The following is a 21503-nucleotide window of genomic DNA, read 5'->3' on the forward strand; positions in this document are numbered from 1 at the left end:
TGAATTCCTAACCAAATCTCATTTTGCATCTCTGCTGGCAACAAATTAACCTATGTAATTGCTACCACCAAGAATGAGTACACTTCTGGTCTCCATATATTTCTAATGTTTTTTGTTGTTTTAGAATATATTCACATTTGACATCTTTGCAGAGTTAAAGCAGTGTCAGCACTTTCCATGTTCATCAAACATTAAGCAAGGTCAGAACAGCCAAAGGTGGTGTTCCTCACTTCAGAGTGACATTTTTACAGTTCACGGCCATGCTAAATGGATTTTGAGTCTTTAGCAGAATACATTCAAAGCAGAATGGAATATTATACGTCCCTGGTATAACTGCAGTACAGTCTGCTTTTACACCAATGTACAAATTGTATATCCAACCTGAGGGTGGGCAATTTTTCTGGTTTCCTGTGGGCCAGTTTGGGTAATACAGGTAAGTTAGTGAGGGAGATTCCATCTTTAAAATAAATCAGTGTCATCCAGGAACTAAGGAACTTTTCATTTGACATTTCTGGGCTCAAAGTGCATCACGGTTGGGACTGTGATGGGACGATGTGACATGGATGGAGTTCATGCAGCTATTCTAATCTCACATATAACATTCTGCAAACTTCTACGTGCAATAGGCCTCAATCATGATAACCCTTAAATGTACTGCTACAAATCCGCAAAATTAAAATATATATATATATATACATATAAATAATAATTCTTTTGTAAGCAAAGAATTTGCTCTGTATAATGAACATTTCAGCAGTGGCGATTTCAGTAGTTGCTTGCCTACTTTTTCCAGCACAGGCAATGGAAATCTGGATACTACACTCATCCTATCTTCAACACAATCTTAGATACAATTCCTTAGGGAAAGCATATAGCTTTTATTGACTATTTTGACCATTTTTTTTATTGGCCATATTGACCACTGTCTTTGGGGTCAGTACTTGTATCTGAGCTGAAGCTTCCAGATGAGCTTCTGTGCTCCTCAACTCAGGATCATGCCTTGGCTACATCCATCTTTGAGGGCAAGACCTGAGCATAAATGAACCTTCCTGTTTTTGTCTCCCTCATCCATTCCTTGTTCTTTTTTTGTCCTTTCTGTGGAAACAGCCTGATCTGGTGATTTTTGGGACAGACTTATTAAAAACAATTTAAGTGAAGTTCCAAGTATTACCTTTCTCACTTCAGAAAATGTTTTGTTTTGGTTTTTAATGCTGTAGAAGTCCTTGACAGAAGTGATTATTCTGCCTAAAGTATTCAACTTGTCTATGCTTAGGAGAGTTATCAAGGAGGACCAGTTGGGGCATTTTCTTTGTGCATGAGTATGCCATTAGGGAATTTACTGAGACTTCTACTTTGTAAGTTCTTCCAACAGTCATCAGGTGGTTTTAAAATTTTCCTTTTCAGACAGTGACCACAAGGTGAAAATTTTTAAACAGCTGTGTTAATTTTGGCCCCATGTGAAATGAAGACAACTTTTCCCAGCTAAAGGTAATTGCCAAATAAAATAATGGAGGGGAAATGAACTACTCTTTGAGTTTCTATGATAATATTCTGAAGAAACATAACTTTTCTTTGGAATTTTTATTTTTTGAAAAACATCTCTCTAGATGTAAGTTGATAGTCTTTGTTTATATCCCATAGGGCAATCTTGGTAGCAGGCAGACTCTTCATTCAAACAAAATATATAAGAAATATATTGAACTCTCTTTCAGCTAGAGGTCAGAGGAGAATCAACAGTCATCAGATGTTTTAAGATATTTGGATACTACTGTGATCAAAAACATAAAACTTCTCCAATTTCTCTGGGAGGGAAGTATTTAGTTATGGGGGCATTCTTTAGCTTTTTTGTTTGTTTGTTTTTTAAGAGTGTAATGTTTTCAATACTTAAAATGTGTTTGTTCAAATAAGCTATAATTATAATTTATAAATAATTTATGACTTTATTAATGTTGGTCTCTTGTAGCAAAATGAGTGCTAATTCTTCAAAGATGGCTGTCAGTTTTATTCTATTAAAGCAGTGTACATTTCTGAATATGGGTATTTACCAGATGTCAAGCAGTTGACGTTAACCAGGATTTCACATCTTTCAGCAACACAGAATGGTCTTTCAAAGCATGTCAGTGTATAGCTGCTACCTGTGAAAAGGCTTCAAATCTCAGATTTTGTTAAATGCTGGTAGAAGGACTTGCATCTTGAGCTACCGTGAGATCTAGCCAGTCTACGCAGAGCTGTCTTCTATCTTCGTTCATCTCACTTTGACCTTAGTCGTGGTTACGTAAAATCATAGGCTCAAAGAACTGGGAGAGAACCACCTAGAGGTGATCTGGTGCTTCCGCTGTCCCAAAATAGAAGTGAGCTGTCCTATGTCTTTATCAACACATCTCATATGATATTTTCTTATAACTATTTCATTACTGTTAGGCAATCAGAACCTCTGTAAGCACTCTTCTGAAATGTTTTCTTTTGCTTGCTGTTGAAGTTTTCGTTACATCTGGTCTGAATCTTTCTTACTGCAACTTAAGCTCATTTTTTCTTACCCTATTAACTGTGGTCTCAAAAGTCATATGCAGAGGACTATGTATTTAAGGCATGTTTAAAATCTTGTCTCTCCTCAGTTTTCCTTCCATTGGACTAAACCTCAGTTCTTTTAGGCTTTCTTTAATAGTCTTATTTCTGAGGTCTCTCATTAGATTTGGTTACGCGTCTGTGGCCTTTTTCTACCACTGTTTTGAAATGCAGACCCAGATCATGGCCCACTGCTACAGCTTGAGGCCATCGTCATCGTGAGTAGGGTGAGAGATTTGTTTTGTGCCTTTCGATTTTGATTCTGTCAATGTGTTCCTGTGCAATTTTTGCTGTAGTTTATTAATCTGTGTTTTTGCATAAGCATGACATTAAGTCTTCACTTTCTGAAGTGTTATAAACTTCAGATCCTGTTCTGCAGTTGTTGCCTGAACAGCTGTTCTCCTTGTATGTATGCAGTTCAGTATTTCTCACTGTATATATCGATGTCCGTTTTCCTGGTAAAGAGCATCCCATTTTTTCAGACCATTTTGCCCCTCTATCAAGATCACTTTGAGCCATTCCAGCTTGGTGTCTGCACATTTAATGAATACTCTTTATTTCATCATCAAGATTATTAATGAAGATACTAAAGTACTGAATAATACTGGACCCCAGATGAAACCCTGCAAATCTGCAATTGGTTTATCTTTCCACACCCACTGTAAGCCATCAATAAATGCTGTTTTGTTTCTTTGTTTTTTTGCTGTCCAATTCCACCCCCTAGCATGTAGTATTTTGTCTAGGTGCTATTTCTGTAGCTTATGGGAAATTGAGACCCTAAAAATCAGGATATAACCTTTAATACTTCTCCATACTAGCATCTCTTCTGCTGTAGAAGGTTATTAGAAAAGTCTGGCATCGCTAGATCTTGAGAAGTACTGCTGTTTGCTGTTTATAGCTGTAATTTCTTCTAGGTTCTTAAAATTACTTCCTGTATTTTCCAAAAATTGCAGTTACTCTGACTAATGCAGAGTAACTCTTGGGTGAGGTCCCAGCGTGGAGTAGAAGCCGCTCTGCTCTCTCCTGGCCCGCTGCTGCTGTGCAAGTGTGCTTTGTACGGCCCATGGGGCTGCAGCTGGATCAGGAGGAAGGCAGACCTGGTGGATACATCAGAGAATTGTCTCCAGTCTCCAGGAATCTGTGCCCTCAAGTGTTTATTATTTGATTGCTGCTCATTCAGCAAAGTTCAGTAAACTTTTCTATGGGTGTGTGTCCTGAGTGTGTTCTCCGCAATGAAATGAGCCTGCATAACTCCCTCTACATTTCCTTTTTCCTTGTAAGCAGTGCCTACAGTACTGTGTAACTATCATAATTTCAGCTTTGATCATTGCGTGTGTCACCTAAGGGATCTGGAGGTAGCGTGCATGGGGCTGGCCTGACCTTGGTGCCTTGCCCAGCTTGCCAGAAGCCTCCTGCTGGTTGTCCAGCAGGCCTAGCTCCCCCTGCAGCCTCCTGCTGGAGAGGCACTAACTGGGTATTTCACTGGGTTTTGGTGAAATTGGCTAATGGATGCAGTTAATGTGTGAATGCAGTTAATGTGTGAATAGGAAGTTTGGTTGAAAAAGCTTTATTGCTTTAAAAAAGGGAGGGTGCTGCCCGTCTTGTGCTGTTGGAGACCATCGGCTGCAGTTCAGCACGTGGCTTTGGAACCAGGCGGTGCAGCAGCAGCCCCTGCGTCTGTGTGCTGTAGGGAGCACAGCACTCAAAAATCAGGCTATGGGGCTGTGGCCTTGCTCAGGGAGGCTTTGTGTTTTTGAGTAGGATCGGTCACAACAGCTGGCTGCGTGCAGGACCTGTGCTTGCTTACTTCACCCACTGCGAGCAAACCCTTCCCGCCCTGTCAAAGATTAACACTGCCTCTTGTGCTAAACCTCTGCGGGGTATTTGAGCCAACTCTTCTGTTTTGTAGGCTGCCGGCTGCTTCGCTGTCCCTTAGCTGGAGTTTGTTTCACCTGTTTAACGCTGCACAGAGGGGGACAGGCCTGCGATGCCTGGGGCTCGGAGGTGACTCTGCGGTGCGGTGGTGTGGACTGCGGCAACCTGCCACAGATAATCCTTGTGCCTGTCAGTACAGCTGTCACTAGCACGTCGAGTGGCACGTGGAGCTCATAAAGGCAAATGGGAGAATACGTTTGTGGGACACAGCGCACCACATGAAAGGATCCATTCGCTTAGTCATCTTCAAGGAGGCAGCATGAGAGGGCAGCCTAACCCAAACGCAGTTACACTGCCGTCGTTTGCTAGCCCTAGAGGGCAGAGTTAAATTTATAGAGTGGGGTTAGTGTATGCTGTAAATGTTTCTCCTTTAAATGTGTTTCTCATTTTAAATATAAATATTAAAATCTTACTTAAGTTTAAATATAAATGTATTTGACATTCAAGAAAGGGGTACCAGGCAGTGCTCTTTAAATCTTAATTTATTTCGGTTTCTGAGCAGTGAGTTAAGCCCTTCTGAGAAGCTATTAATCTGAAATCTTGCTCTGGTATAAATATGTTTTCTTTCTAATTTAATGTTAGCTCTTTAATCCCTAAATTTAAGAAATAAGCATGATGAAATAGCATTTGTACCAGATGAATTTGATGTATTGAATTAAGAGATCGAGATAAACATGTTTTAAAGGCTTCTACAGCAACTTTGCGGAGAAGTAATTGCTTAAGAGGCAATAAATGAAGAAAAGCCTGTAGTACATACACTGCTTCTAAGGTTCCCTCTTACATTTTTTTTCTGATTTCTAGTGGCATTAACACTTAAATTGTCCCAATTAGGCTTTAAAATATATGCTTTGGCTAGTAAAATCTGACTTCTGGTTTCCCTGCATTTTGCTGCTTAATAGCTGGTTGAAGACAGTTTTCTGCTAAGCCAGCGTATCGTTTCAGAAATGAGAGCTTTGAAGTTGTAAAGTATTAATGAGGGAAATAAAAAATCATAGACAGATGCAAAAAATGCAGTAGTTGGGAACTTTTGTCAGCCCAAGAATTTCTTTTGTCTTTGAGGTTGAGGCAAGTTTTTCGTTTTTTGTTGTGTTTTTTTTTTTTTTTCTCCCTTTTTGATCCCTGTTGGGAGGATCTTCACGTTTGAAATTTGAAAATTTCTAATTTGTGTGTTTTACTCGAGTCTGTGTTTACTTAATGCTGCTCTTTCTTCCCCCTGACTTTCACATTTGCTTTTTTTTTTCTGGCAACTTTGAACTTGCTTCAGTTTGGGACAGCTAGGACTAAATGAACCGCCGCGGATAAAATTATAACAAGAAGAGCAATGTCTGTGAATGATCCTTTGCTGTTTCCTGAGTCGTTCCAGTCTCATTAATCAGTGCTAGCGCTGAGGCGGCTGTGCGGTGTGTTATGTCGCCAGCACAGCAGCTTCTCCGTCCCTTTCCCCCACCCCCTGCGTGCCTACACAGTGGGGAAAACTAGAGAGGGAAGCCATCAATCTTGCCTGTCGTACATGTCAGCAGCGATTCTCCTGTCGACTTCCTGTTCTCTCTGTCTTGCCCGCCACCTGTGTTTAGAATTAGCTCGGATGCTGCACACTTCGCTCGCCTCTTCACCTGTTCTGCCCTGACTACATGGCTATCAAAATAAAGCGGAGGGGCTAAATGCTATAGCATGTGAAAAGCAACCATCACTGTGGGTTGCAGGGTGATTGCTGCTGCAGCTGTTGTTGTGTTACAGCTATTGTAATACTGCTGCAATCTTCTGTAATGATGAGGTTTTTAGCTCTGAAAACTATTGCTCGTGTTTCAGCCCAAAGGTGAGCTTGTGACCGAGTTGTTTTTCTTTTAATTAATCTAAAAATGAAAATATTAATTAGATATATTATGTAGATGCAGGGGTCTCCCATCAGTTAACTTGCTGGGTTAGATTTATGAACAGACCGAAGGAATTATTCAGAAACCTCACCTTTATGCTCTGTTACTCAGACGATACAATTAGCAGATTCTCCAGGAGTTGATTTTTATATCTCTGTATCTGGCTGGAGGGAGGGGTGTCTTGAAAATACAAGTGTCCATCTCCCCCTTCCCTGGGTACCACTAGATTGAAAAACTGAGATGTACTGCCTCTGTAGTTCTAGGCCAGGATTAGTGCCATAGTCTTATTATGGTCTGTCATGTCAAACCGTAGCTCTGTAACAGACTCCTATCAGCTGAATTCTTATGAAATTATCTAAATATTTCCTATGCCAAATGAAAAGGAGAAAGCAGTCTTGAGAATTGCTAATGGGCAGTTTTCTCCTATCTCCTTGAACAGATGCTAGCTGTTTTCTCTTTTTAAAACATGGAAGAGATTCAATTATTGGCATAAGATTTCTTTATACTTGTAGGTTTGTCTTCATCTGACATCTTTTCAAGTGTATGATTGCAATCTTTATGTTATAAATAAAGTTATAAAGAAGTTAGGAAGAAGAAGCTTAATTCCTGTGAATGCTTTTACTTCATTTTATTTGTGTAATTCCTTTTGAGAATCAAATTAATTGCATTATGGCTGATTCTGCTGCGTGTTTGAGAGGCAGATTTCTGTTGACCATGCCAGATAAATACATCTAACTTAGATTCAGCTCTCCCAGAATTCATGAAGCTAAACATGATGGGCCTAGTCAAGATACAAAGAATTGCTTAGAGTGACACAGAGGTTTTTTGATCTGCTTGAATCTTTGAGTGAATGCAGTCTGAGGCTTCCCAAATCACAGGTTCCTTCACGAAATGGCTATATTTGTGTCTGTGCTGTGTCTTGCAGTATGAAGACAGTTCATACTTGAGCTTGCCTGGGTCTTAGCCTGACAAATTAAAATAAATAAATAAATTCTTCCTGGTGAAGAATCTAAAAAATCTTAAAAAAAAAAAAAAAAATAGCAACTTCCTATAATTTTAAAGGAGACAGAGGTGGCTTCTTATACTAATAAACAAAAGAAGACTTGCCCTTTTAAAAGGTGCAGATGTGGTGCTGAGCTCATGGAAAGAGCCCTGTAAGTTCATGGTCAGTGATATAATGAAATGCTTTTAGTAATGGACATGTGTTTTGCTTTCCACTTGATTTTTAGTTTGGTAAAGCAATGCTAGATCATAGCTAGTTGTACATTTCCATGCTTGTTCGTAAAATAGTCTTAAAGTCTCTACTTTCCACAGTCTGTAATCTTTAATTTTAAAGAAATACATTTTTCTAGATTTCTTTGAAGAAGCTATTATGTATTTTAATTTAATTTTTAAGTATGTAATTGTTTTACATGGGCTTTTTTTTTGAAGATGTCTTGTAGCTGTTGTTTTGTTTGGATATCAATTATACCTATATCTGAGTAATATGTACTCAAATTGTACAGATGTCTAAATTAGAGGGTATTAACAAAGTAAATTTGAGTCAGCTGAAAGTCATGGAATGAAAAAGAGAAACTTTATTGTGAAACTTCTTCTACAGCTGCAAATAGTTTAAGGAGCATATGGCATCCTGCTCTGGAGGTTGCAAAAAGCTTTTAAACACAATTGGAAATGCAATCTGTACAGCTACCAGCATCGAAAGGACTGCATAGCTGCTCTAACGTGCTGCTGGGTTGCTGAAGAGCTTGGAAGCTTCTCTGTGTGCTTTTTAACAGATGAGAGAGTCATGTGTCTGTTTTCTGAGGTATACATCTTAACCCCTAAAATCCTCCTTCCCTAGGGTTCCTATAACTTGTGAAAGGGACTGTTTCTTGATGTAGCATGATTGCTTAATATGTGAAAACAGTTTGGCCCACCAAGGACAAAAAAATAAGGGGAACTTAAGTCAAAGGTATTTTTGAATTCCCCATTCTCTTCAAACAATTTCTTGCTTTGGTAGATGGTTGTACGTATAAACTTTAGGCAGTCTGCATGTTTCTTTCAAAGATAATAAGGTTCAATGCTGCTTGAGCCAGTCTGCCCATGCCATAACTAACATGAGAAAGTTGTGTATCGTGCAGATATTTCCCTATGTAACTGAACAGTATTTCATTGATTTTAGTAATATTCTTTCAAGAATTATTTTGGGTAGACAAGCATGCTATAAACACCTTAGCTTTCAAAATAAAACTGTTTGCAATAGACTTTAGGAGACATACAAATGGCGTTTCCCTAACTCTAGCAACTTTTTTGTGTTCTCCAGTTCTGGCACACTTGTCTCACATGTACAGGGAATGAGTCTGGCTTTGACTGCCAAACCGATGCCTTGACAATTCTATCTCTCCTTACTGCATATGTGACCTGTTGAGAAAAGCTCAGCATTGGTCCAAAACAGCAGCACTGGCTTTGGGAAGGTGTCGTCTTTTCCGATATAGCCTTTGGCATTCAGAATAGATGCAGGGTATTGGGATCATCACACTCTGCAACAACGTTATGCTTATTCCTGATAGCAGCTGACAAGTAAATGCTCTTGAACTCTTCCAGTTCAAGGAGCAGCAGTTGCTCATTCACTACTGAAAAAGAAGGCAGGTAAGAAGACACCTGATCCTTAACAGGCTTTAGACCAAACTTGTTTAGAAGTGCAGCCAGGAAATGCACTGTGGTGTTTGGAATCGCCTTGCAGATGTCTTATTGAGAGAAAACAAGCAATGGATGTTAAAACGTCTGTCGGATCCCATCCTCTTAACAGGAGTGTAGATTAACATGCAGCACTAGTGGTGTAGGTGCACACACCATACAGAGTTAAACATACGAACAGCAGGCTCACACTGTGCTTACTACAGATGTCTGAATGAGTGAGTGCCTGTGGGCTGGAGCTGCATGTCTTGTGGCTTTCACTCTGCTCCATTGGGAAGTCTTCACTCCTTTTGTTTTCATCCTTTTCCAACTTCGGTACTTCGGAGCACACAGCTCCCATCCCCTGACCTAGCAGCTCCACTGAAGCGCATTCCAGCCCTATGATTTCATGGTACCAGGCAGAACTCCCCTGCCATGCTGCTATGCTGCCCGCTGCTTCTCACGGAGTGAACAAACAGGGAACATAAACTCTCTCCAAAGGAGCAATGTTCTCTGTATATTTTTAGTGCTAGAAATTCAAGATTCGTTTAGGGGTGTTTTTCTCTGTTGTTTTTTGTTTTAATATATACTTCTGCTAACACAATGGAATATTTCATACCACCCTATTTGCTGTAACATCTCATGCTTTATGTTGTTAAAGAGAATCAAAGGAGTTAAAGATGAAAGACTTCTAGTCAACTGGTCCCTCAGCTGGGAGCCAGTGTGGGTTTGTTCTTTGTAATGTACTTGCAAGTCAAGCCTAGCTCAGTTTTCATTATTGGATTTACTTGTTTCTGCAAATTCCATACTATGAGTAAAGTAATTGCTGAGCTTTGACTCAGTATAATGCTGCTACTGTTTGTTTCTTGTGTTTAACTTGTTATTTATTGCCCATATACTGAACAACCCTTTTATAAGTAGTTGTTTACCATTTGAACACACAAGCGCCATTAAAGATGCCATGCTCACTTTCACAGGTACACTCTTTTCTGGGTAGACAGAGAACTTTCTTCTCTGTTTATATAAAACGATGTCCATTTTGCATTGTAGTTGGGTGTTTTCTTTCCAACTTAAATTATGTCACCAAATGTTAACTTACATAGTATTACAATAAACCCATCTTTAATTAGCTCATCATTACCCTTAAGATATTTGGTGTTAGCACAGAATTTGAATGTGCATGTTGAGACACCAATATTTTGTATTTTATTGGTGAAAAATATTTTTGAACTACCTGTTAAAATGTCTTTATTACATTTGTGCCATCTATTTGAGTATATTAAAATCAGGGACAATTTTGTTAATATGTCTGATACCTTCGTAGTGACTTAATCTACAGAGCTGGCAGTGATCTTGGAAGGGAAGAAGGAAGATAAAGAACATGTCATGGAAAGCATATGAAGCAGGGACCGAGGCTGCAGGAGACGGGAATCAGTGTGACTTTGGGGCTGAGGAGGTTTGTAGATAGAGTTGTTCTCCACAGGCTCAGGGTGCCAGCTGTGTTTGGGTGAAGGCATTGGCACGTGAGCTGACCTGTGTGAACTGCAGAGATTCCAGATTCTTGGTACAACAGATGTTTACCCCAAGGGGGCAGAGCTGTTTCTGTCCTAAAGTGCTGTGAGCTTCAGAGTCTCAGGGAAATGAAACAGTAACAGGGTATTTCACATGATGCTGTCTTTGTCTAGATGGCAGTCAAAAGATGTGCAATTTTCTGCATCATGCTTTAACTTGGTCATCATAACATACTTTATTTATGTCCGTAGTGCATTTCTGAAACATCGTACAGTTTCTCAACTATTCTAGCAGTGCAGCTAGGAAACATTCTCTATAAAGCCACTGGAGTCAAGGCAGCAATAGCCTCCTTACCATATGGCATCCTCTGCCTCCTAGCTGTCTTGATGTGCCATGCAAGAGTTCATCTGGGAAGCAGGGGATGGGAGAAAACAAGTAGGGGAAGAAAATACTACAAGAACACGGGAAGGGTAAAACTACGTGGAGAAGAAAACAAAAAGTGGAGCTGTAAGCAACCTTAGCCTGTGTAGAATAGTGTGGTTAAACAGGCATATAAGTGGGTGCTGGAAACAATCAGCACTGTGGAAAGACACGAAGGTGGGAAGGAGCATCAGGATTAGAAGTGAGTGAAAGGAGACAGAGTGATGAGGGGAGGAAATGTGCTCTGAGAAACAACCAGCTGTTCTGGGATCCCTGGGTACAGAACGCCATCTTAGTGATCATCTATTTATAGTCTTGTTTTCTTTCCTGAGCAACATTGGAAACAAAAGACAAATGGACAAATCACACAGAATGTTGCTGAATAACTTTTGCATTGCTTCGCCACCGCTCTATGTCCTTAATAATAACAGCACAGCTCTGAACCCTAGTGAATCTTCAGTTCAAGTGTCTACAAAACTTCACTTTACGTATATATGTTGGGATTCTTTATGTCTCCTTCTCTAGGTGAGCACCTGGACTTGCTCAGTTAACAGCAAGTTGGCTGCAGTCCTCGGGCCAGGTAGTAGCTTAGCAGGAATTCAGGGGTTCTGCAGGTGGCAATAAATGCTCTGTTCCTAGGAAAACAAGGGGTCACATGGCAAGCAAGGCATTGTATAGCATGATCGCATTTTTTTGTGATGGAGAAAAGGGGTATGGGTGGTCAAGGACTGAAGCACAAGAACAGGGAGTTAGAATTACTGTTGGAGGAAATGGTGTGCTTTTCACAGCACTAGCTACATTCCAGCTACTGTGCTGGAGGTTCCCCAAGAGCATTTAGAAACTGACTCAGGAACATACTGTGAAATCAAGCAGATATTTGGGATGGAGGGGGAGGGTTACCACATGGACTTAAGTGTGTAGGCACTTAGGAGAGAAATTAGTATGGCTGCTAGCCCGAACTTGCGCTTACCTGTCGGCACAAATGCTAATGCATTGGATAAGAAAACTATCTTGACCTGAAAAATTAGCCTGCTTTGAAAGCAATAATTTTTCAGCAAATTTTGAAGTAAATAGGCTAGGCTTTTCTGAACTACAGATTATAATTATTATTAAAAAAAAAAAAAAAACAAAAAAAAACCTCTGCTTGGAAATACTTTCTCAATCATTTTTCTTGAGTCAGAGTTGAAAAGTGTTAAGGGAATGCAGTCAATTTGAAGTCCTATTTTTCATAGTTAAAATTACTGGTACTTGTCTTTGATTCTTGCTGCCATTTTGCATGATTTCATAGTTGTGTGACTTTTTTTTTCCTCCTACCACCCCCCTACATTTAAAACATTCACAGGAATGGTAACATAATATCAGTAAATAAATAATCTATAACTTTTTATAAATGTTGCATGTAAAACTTAGCAGGAAAGAAATCTTGCAGCCAGAGGTATAATGAAGTTGATGTTCCTGTTGCACCTCAGAGTCTAATGGTTTGTATTGCACATCTCTGTGACTGGGACTCCCTGCTGATGTTGCTGAGACCCTCGTTTATGAGTTGAGCAGCCTTGCATGCTTTCACAACCTGGCATGTAACAAGGATTTTCACGTAAAACATTGCAGAATTACTTTCTGAATATGGTGGAATTCTTTGGAAAAGTAGGGAGGTAATTGATCATATGCTGACAGCTTGGGGCTCTGAGAAACGGTCAGATGGAGCGCTGAGATGCGGGAAAACAAACTTTCCAAGATGGTAACTGTCACCTAGCCAAGCTATACATCTTTTAAGCTTTTTAATCTTTGCTCACAACCTCAGCTTCTTAATCATTTTTAGCAGTTTCTGTGAACTTCCTTCAGATGTTGACTTTTCACTGGTGCTGTTGTGTTGATGGTATTCCAGGTGTGATCCTGAGCTATGGCAGTATTTCTTTTTAGAGCCCTTTAGAAACTTTCCTGCTGCCAAGGTGGATAGCTTCAGAACTTTGATAGTCTTGACCTTTGGATCAAGGACTAGTTTTCTTTCAGGAACACTCAGAATGTTCTCTGCAGCTAGAATAAGAGTGTAGTGCCATGGGAGCTAAGACGGCAATCTGCTTGGATATTGTGTATGTTTATAATAAAAATGTTTTGATGTCTTTGTGTTGTGATCCTAAGTATTGGTATAAAAAAGGATAATGTACTAAAGAGAAATATGCAGTTTCAGAGCAAAAAGAAGGTGAAAGAATCTACCACTTGGTTTCTGAAACCTAACATTCACTGATCATGCTTACAGCTATATTTGTTTGCATATTTGATGTGACTATTTAAGATCATGCTAATTGTCAGTCTCTGCAGTAACAGTATTTTGACTGACTTATTACGCTTATTTTTAGGCATCTCTAGGTAGGGCTTTTTAATACATTGACAAGTGGAAAGAAGAGACAAGCATAAGTAAGGCTTTATTAATAAACGTAAAATATAAAAGAATTTGTCAAAAATGCTTATGTTAATTTTACCAATGCTTTGTAACAGAATATGGTTGTGGATCGGATTTTCTCTGGCATACAGCCAACTGGGACACCCCATCTGGGTAACTACCTCGGAGCCATTCAGAACTGGGTGAATCTGCAGGAAGAGTACAGCTCGGTGTTATACAGCATTATGGACATGCACTCTCTCACCATGCCGAAGGAACCAGCTCTCCTGCGTCAAAACATCCTGGACACCACCGCTGCCATCCTTGCCTGTGGGATCGACCCCAAGAAGTGCTTCCTGTTCCGACAGTCTCTGGTTAGTGCCCCTGTTATATTAGTATCATTTCTAGTTAAGTGGCTTTCCAGTCCTGTTAATGAAGGAATATAACATTACCAAATTCATGTATCTTCTTCATATTTGTGGTCCTAGAAAATGTTAGCAGTGTTGGATTTCAAATTCATCCCTTACTGCTGTTCTGAAGAGGCTGAAACCATGATCAGAAAGTCCATTTTGAGAAAAATACATTATAAATTTCCCAAGCAGAGCTAGCAGCTTATGCATGTGTGGCGGACACTAGGTACCCTCCATGTCAGTCTTTCACTCTCCTGCCTCAGCAGGACCTGGGAAGAAAATACGATGAAACAACTTGTGGGCTGAGATAAGAACAGGGAGATCTCTTACCAGTTACCATCATGGGCAAAGAAGACCTGGCTTGATAAAGATTCATTTAATTTACTGCCAATTAATAACAGTAGAGAGCAGCAAGAACTAAAAGCACCTTCCCCTGATCCACCTTCTACCTCCTTCCTGCAAATGGCACAAGAAAATGGAGAGGGAGTATTACTGTCAGTCGATAGCATTTCATCTCTGTGTCTCCTTCATCCTCACTTTCTTCCCCTGCTCCATTGTGGGGTCCTTACCACGGGATGCAGCCCTTCCTGAACTTACCCAACATGGGCTTTCAACAGGCTGCAGTTCTTCAAGAACTGCTTCAGTATGGGTCTGTACCATGCTGTCTATCCTTCAGGAGCTGGACTGCACCAGCACACATCCACACTGGGCAGCAGCAATTTCTAGATCACCTGCTCCTGCGTGGGCTGCTCTCCACGGGCTGCAGCTCCAGCCCGCGGCCTGCTCCCGTGGGGGCTGTCCATGGGCTGCAGCCTCCTCCGGGCCACATCCACCTGCTCCACCAGGAGCTCCTCCACAGGCTGCAGCATGGAGATCTGCTCCATGTGGGACCCATGGGCTGCAGGGGGACAGCCTGCTCCATCAGGGGCCTCTCCACAGGCCGCAGGGGAACTGCTGCTGCATGCCTGGAGCACCTCCTGCTCTGCTTCTGCACTGACCTTGAGGGCTACAGGGCTGTTTCTTTCTACATTTTCACACTCCTCTCTCCCAGCTTCTGTTGTGCAGCAATTTTTCCCCTTCTTAAACATGCTGTCACAGATGCGAGATGTGAACACCACTGTTGTTCAGTGGCTCAGCTCTGGCCAGCAGTGGGTCCCTTTGCAGCCAGCTGGAGCTGGCTTTTCTCTAACATGGGACAGCTTCTGGACTCTTCTCATGGAGGCAACCCCTGTAGCCCCCATGCAGCCAAAACCTTGCCATGTAAAACCAATAGAGTGTGTTATGAGTAACACAATGAAAATACCTGTTAATCATTAATTTAGCTCAGTAAGTCTCATTTTGTTCACTGTATGGTAACTCATAACATAGTCTGTGCAGCCATAAGGGCAAGTAAAACATGTCTCTATGCTTTGGTTTTGGCATTTACTACTCAGTCTGCCAGCTGCACAGTATCTTCTGCAGGTGATTGGCATGGTATGTTTTTTGTTAGTTCCATTATAATCACCAGTGAGTTCTGTCTTCTCTGGGATTTTTTTTTCTCCTCTTTCAGTACAAGCTCCTTTTCATACACACCTTTGCCCACCTGATCTGGTAATTCGTATGTGATTGCTTCTTCTGATTGTGCCAAGCAATAGTGGGTTTACCTTCCTACTTGGCATGTGTAAGCCTGGTCTAGCACACTCTGCATTTTCAGCACAACTTATTCTCTTGCCCTATTAACTTTCTGTATCTGACTCTAAATTGGCAAACTTCTGTTATTTCCAACGGAGGCAGATGTATCATAGCTTATGCTGTTGTGAAGACATCTTTAAACAGATGTCCAACTCGCAATAGAACTGCAAAGGTGATATACACAAGGTCTGAATTTTATCAGTGAGAGATGAAACCCAGCTATTACTTTTTTCTTTTGAACGTGGTTCTTTACAAGCAGTTTCCTGTCATTGTCAAACTGCAAATGATAATCATAGCTCCGTGTCCTTGATGGATATTGAAACGATGAAGACAGATTCACTGCCTGCATCTTTTTTTCCTCTATCTTAGAAAACTAATCTAAGTAGATTACCACAGAATTCTAATGGAGATGTGCTTAAATTAATTTAACCTTTGTTCAAATCCGTTCATCTTTTTGAATAAAAAGCTTGGTTTTTAACTTGGCTCTAGCCTGACTTAGCTTCATTCAGGTTGAGGCTGACATTAGCTGGAATATTCTCAAGATGACTTACAAGCCATCAATGCAGTAAAAAACAGTTGTTTTTTGTTTTTTGTTTTTTTCTCCAAGAAACTGAATAATTCAGTTAGTTACAAGCAACTAGAAACACAGACAAGGACTTTTCAGTGTGGAAGACAGATGATTTGCAGGTTATGGTTGGAAGGAAAGGAAATACAGGTTTCTAAAACTGAAGGTGGATTCAAAAAGGACTGGACAAAATAATCTGCAAATTCTCTTGGGTTCTGTTGCAAACCTGAGGTTCCACCTTTGCAGAAATAGCTGCCACCATACTTAGCCCATGTTAGGAGAGTATCTGTACTTTTCTCTGTGCCTAAACTCATTTCTGTTGTTTGCTGTCAGAAGTGAATATTTGGTCTGATCCAGTGTTGCTATTCTTACATTCTTATGAGTTTTAAAGCTAAACTATTGCTGTTACAGGTCTTGCTAAAAGCCAGCATGCAGAATTCCCTTGAACCTACCAGATTATCAATGAGGATCTTGCATTGCAGTTAGCCATAGAAAGCACATTGTATCTTTCACAAAAAAGTTATACTGAGATTGAATCTTTGTGTCCCCAAAGAGAAAGTATCAGACTCAGAAAATGGAAGACAGGACTAAAAGTGACACTTCTGTAGAACCAATGCACTCAAAAACCAGTGAAAATTTTGGCTAGCTAGACTTGAAAAATGTTCAGCTTTATCAAACAGAAGTTGACAGCAAAGATGATTGTTTTATGTTATGATAGGTTGGCTGGCCTCTGCTAAATATGCTTACTAGCTTTTATCTTAACTTTTCTGGGTACCCTTATCAGTCCAGATAGAATGTTTTTTCTTGATATTTAATCTAAAGCATTAAATATATGCTTTCTGTGAGTGGTATCTAATGCCTTGAACCATTGTCTTACTAGTACTTACCACATGTATCAATACAGCTTTCAGAAGTGGCTGATCTTGGCAGGTTTTTGTAAGCTTGTTGTCACACTGCGAACAGCAGAAGTACTATGATAGTAGTTCGTGAATAAAGACCGTTTCAGTAATGGTTCAGGCTGAAGTGGTTTGTTGACTTCCCCAAAATAAATCTATTCAAGCTGTATGTGGTGGTCAGGTATACACAGCGATGCACTCTTCATCTGTTACAATTACATTGGCAGGACCAGACATTTCTCTGGAAGCAATTAAAAGAAATATCTGCGTGTAGCTGTTGATGCGAGGAAAGGAGACAGGAACCTTGCTAATGTGATAATTGCATTAGTATGATAAAGAAATAGTAAGTTAAGGAATGATATAATATTAAGATGATTGTTCCTCAGAACAAAGGTGTAAGATGGATTGCAGTTATTTCTAATTAAGAAAGCTTACTGCCTGATTTTATTTTCTTTTTTAGATTTCTAATTGTTGCTTAGTTTTTGTTTCTTTTTGTTTTGTTTTGTTTGTTTGTTTTTTTAAAAAAAAGAGAGATGAAAAGGAGATGGCCTCTCCTTTTCAGCAACTGTAGCAGTCCCCAAGGATAGTTTAAAAAAGACTATTTTTGTTTACAGAGATTTGGCTGAAGTGTAAAGCAAAGTAACGAAAACTGGATGGATACTGATGTAGGTTGTACTTTCAGAGGACAGCAGAAAAGCAAAGAAAATCCCTCTGCAAATAGAGAAATGTTTTTTGTGTTTGGTGATTTGACAAAGTGGCTTTCTGTTTTATCGGTTCAGATTTCTATTTAAAAGAGAGAGTTCTCAGTAGCTTAGCACACCACAATTCTTCTTGTATTTTCTGTTCTATCTTGAAAATTACAAAATCTGTAGATGACAGAAATGTTACTGCAGTTACTTCTGATTAACGCTTCTGTTCATTTTTCAGTAAACACTACACAATGACGTGATTATGAAATATGAACTTTTGTGTTTAATTACTAAAAACAGCTACAAATAATGACTGGAAACACTCTGATCCTGTAGCAGTAATAATGATTAAATTCTTGTAGTTTAAAACTAAGCTGATAATGGCAAGCTCCCACTAAGGGAATTGATCATGCAGTTGCTATTGAAAATGTTCCTGTATCCTTTTACTTTCTCTGAATCAACATGGGGAAGAATGGTCTAGAATCCCTGAAGGAATTTTTTGGTTTGTTTTATTTTAGCTACTCTTTCTATTCTTTCTTTCTGCTGTTTGTATTGCTTCTCTGGAATATGTTTGCCATATGTGAAGAAAAATATTGATTACTTTGTTTCTCCAAAGGCATGTGCATTTCGCAAGGGTTTCACTGTCGGTAGTCTTTTATTTACAGCAGGGTTTATGCAGATCAAATCTCTAATCCAGAACTATCTGAAATACCTCCAAAGTTTTCCCACATTTTATCGTCCATTCCAATGCAAGAAAGAGACAGAAGGCTGAATAATATTAAACATGAATTGGCTGCTGGGAAAATAGCATGGCGAGAACTGATAGCTCTCGGATTTACGCTAGATCCAAAAGGTGCTATTGTGATAAGGATACAGGTTGCCTTTGAGTCCCCAAACTTTGATGTGCCTTGCAAGGAAAATGAAATAAAAGTAAGTGGAATTTTGTATAGGCTGATTTCTGTCGTGTTACTTTGAGGTCATATGGCATCTGTTCTTAATTGTCATGTGTATAGCTCGGTTATCTACAAATGCACAGTGCTAGTTTGATGAAAATTAGGCGTGTATGCTTCAGAATCTACCATTTGTAAATTACAGTTTTCCATAACATACATAAACAGAAACTGAATGTCTGTCTGAATACTTGGTCTACATATATAGCTTTTCTCCGAATACCTCCCACACCTATGTTACCTTATACAAGTTTGATCTCTAGCTTAGGTAAATAGTGGCTGGAAAGAATAGATGATGATAACTTGAAAAGATTTAGAAGACGATGATGAAGATTTAGGGTAGTGTTTGGAATCACTCTGTCTGTGAAGGGTTATAAACAAGCACACCTAGTTAAATTAACTAGGAAGAGACAGCTGTGGAATATCTTGGATGCTCTAATGGCCTCCTAGTGAGTGAAGATCTTTCATTGCAGTTCTTTTAATTACATTTTCTTAGGTAGTAAGACAAGTCATAGAAGAGTGACAATATCTGTAAAAAACAAAAATAAATGCATATTTCAGAATTATTAATTTTCATTTGGAGTGCAGCTGCAAGATGTATGAAACCGTCTTTGCTCGTAGAGAAAACAATATCAGGATACGCTTTCAGTGGCTGCCTTTACCTATCAGGCATAAAATGGAAGTTAGCAGAATAATGACTTACACAATGTATCCTAAAAATACTATAAAAAAGAATAAATATGTTCCTTAAATTGTACCATAACTGATAAAAAGCTGTAACAGTCATCTTTCATAAAACAGGGAATTTTTTACTAAAACCAAAAAGCACTACAGGGAAGAAAAGAAGACTAAGCAATCTGCACACATGGTAAGCTTAAAGGGTATAACCCATTTTCTCTGATTCCTGGTAGATACAATGCACATTTCAGTTCTTACCCATAACCATCTTGTGTCTCATCTGCTTCACAGTCAAAACGATTTTAGAAACTGCTGTTGCTTTTATGTGGTCTCAGGCTGTTCTTCCTGTCCACCTACCTATCCTCGTCCACACATGCAAAATGTCCCAATAGAAACTAGAATTCTATCAGAGTCAATTCAGCAGGCAAAGGTTGATATGCTGCACTAACACTTCTCTGAAAAGTCCTGTGAGTTTCTGGACAACTTAACTTTCAATTTCTGGGTGGAAAATTGCAGTTTTCAGCCTTCTCGATGGGGTGATTTATTTTTTTTAAGTATAATTAACTGCAGTATTCTTGCAATGTGCAAGCAAATTGAAGCAGTAACTCTTGGAGGTGGGAATTTGCCAATTTGTCTTAGCCTTAACTCCAAAAGCCAAAATACGACAATTTAAATGTGTGCACTAACAGTTGCACTGCTATTATATTCCAGAAATATCCAGCTGCTTTGTTTTGTGGGCAGAGTTTGAATAGATTCAAGCTACTTCTTGTCCAATTTTCAGAGGGCCTTAAAAGCTTCCATTGCATCAGGGCTTATAAATTCATTAAAGTCCATTAGTTTGCCATAGTCCATTGAAAACTTCCTGTCATAAGAGGAAGTATGTAACTAATTTAGCATATTATTCTGCTTCTCTCATCCCTGTGTTTTCTCCCTCATAGGACTGAGCTAGACATAACCAGTGCTCAGCAGAAAGAAAAGTTATGGTTTACTAGTGGTTTTTGTTTGTTTGTTTGTTTGTTTTGGTTTTGGCTTTTCTCTTCTGTAATTTACCTGGTTTATTTCATACTAGGATGTAGTTGTTTATACGTTCCTCTCCACCAATCTTCTGGACACACCAAACTGATTACTCAGACAGTATTGTGGGTTCAACTGGAAAAATGTTTCTGAAAATAAGTTCATTTGGTATTGAATAAAGGGAAGAAAAAGATTGTCTGGACGAAATGACTCTACTTTATCTGGGTTTATAATTGTTAGACTCTGGCAGGGTTATTCTTGATGAGATTTTGGGGGAAAGAGGAGTCTGATCCTATTTCTGTAAGTTTTAATCAAATATAAATGAGGGTAAATTATTAAATTGGTCAAAGGTGGTAATGAAAGCTGTAAATACCGATGGATTTGCCAGCAATAGCTAACCATCCCTCCCCCACAATTTTCTATGTTGCTTGACTTATGTTCTTTAAGTGAGACACTGCCTTTGTAACCGTGAACTTATTTCACCCATGCTGCAATTGTTTCTTTGAATGGGAATTTGGGATGTCATGTTAAATTTTCTGTCATAAAACTTTCTCACTGGGTGCTTCAGTTGCTATGTGCATTTAATTCAAGAGCAGTCTAATTTGTCTTGTTCATGGCTCCATTATTCTTTCTAACTGTATAATATAAACACGCATTACCAAGCATCTTGAACATAATGCTTGCATTCTTAGGCATTAATAAAATCTTATTTCTTGTAGAAAAACAAATGTGGGTAGAACTTTGTTATAAAAGGCCTCTTGAATTTCTTAGAAGCACTAACTGGTATGTCTAGATGAAACGAAAATCCTCAAAAATATTTTCTCTCTTTTGTAGTTTAGGAAGTGTTCTGTCTTCTGTCCCCGCTTTTTTAGTACACAACTATACAAAATATCTTTCCAGACCTGTTTATTTGTCTTCTGCGCTGTCAAAAACAAATCTTTGAAACTTTGAGCCCATTTAAAATGTAGATCATAATGAGGTTACATTGCTGATGGGAAGCTGCTTCCACATAGCAGACCTGCAGCAAGTCTGAAGTCCCTTATAAGGAAGAGCATAGGTTGCAACTTGAGGAAATCCATCTTCAAAATGAAACAGTGAATCCCTGTTTGCAGGAAGCCTCTTCAGCTGCTGACACAAAACTTTGTGTAATAAGCATCAGAAAGCTCGGTACCATTGTTACCAAGCTGCCTACTTTCCTATCTGCGTGCAGAATCTATGCCTTTTGCTCTGTTCCTGAATCTCGTAGCTTGCTCTTCTCCTCAGCTGTATGTTTCAGCATAAAAAGCCAT

At 39.4% G+C, this 21503-nt stretch overlaps 1 protein-coding gene across 6 annotated transcripts in view; it reads left to right on the plus strand.

The window, feature by feature from the left end:
* Positions 1–21503, plus strand: part of WARS2 (tryptophanyl tRNA synthetase 2, mitochondrial) — a 51421-nt gene that overhangs the window by 8202 nt on the left and 21716 nt on the right. For 4 of the 6 annotated variants that reach the window (XR_011812166.1, XM_072043660.1, XM_027449709.3 and 1 more), the window contains one exon: positions 13458–13715. The exons of 1 other annotated variant lie outside the window; for it this stretch is intronic. Coding sequence is in view for 4 of the 5 variants with exons in the window: in XM_072043660.1 (XP_071899761.1) it covers positions 13458–13715 (258 nt within the window). In the remaining variant the exon portion in view is untranslated. Of the gene's footprint in view, positions 1–1404; positions 1489–13457; positions 13716–21503 lie in introns of all 6 variants that reach the window. One more of the 6 variants, XM_038168533.2, reaches the window with a different exon arrangement.

This window comes from Anas platyrhynchos, chromosome 1 (assembly GCF_047663525.1).
Source record: "Anas platyrhynchos isolate ZD024472 breed Pekin duck chromosome 1, IASCAAS_PekinDuck_T2T, whole genome shotgun sequence".
Lineage (NCBI taxonomy): Eukaryota > Metazoa > Chordata > Aves > Anseriformes > Anatidae > Anas > Anas platyrhynchos.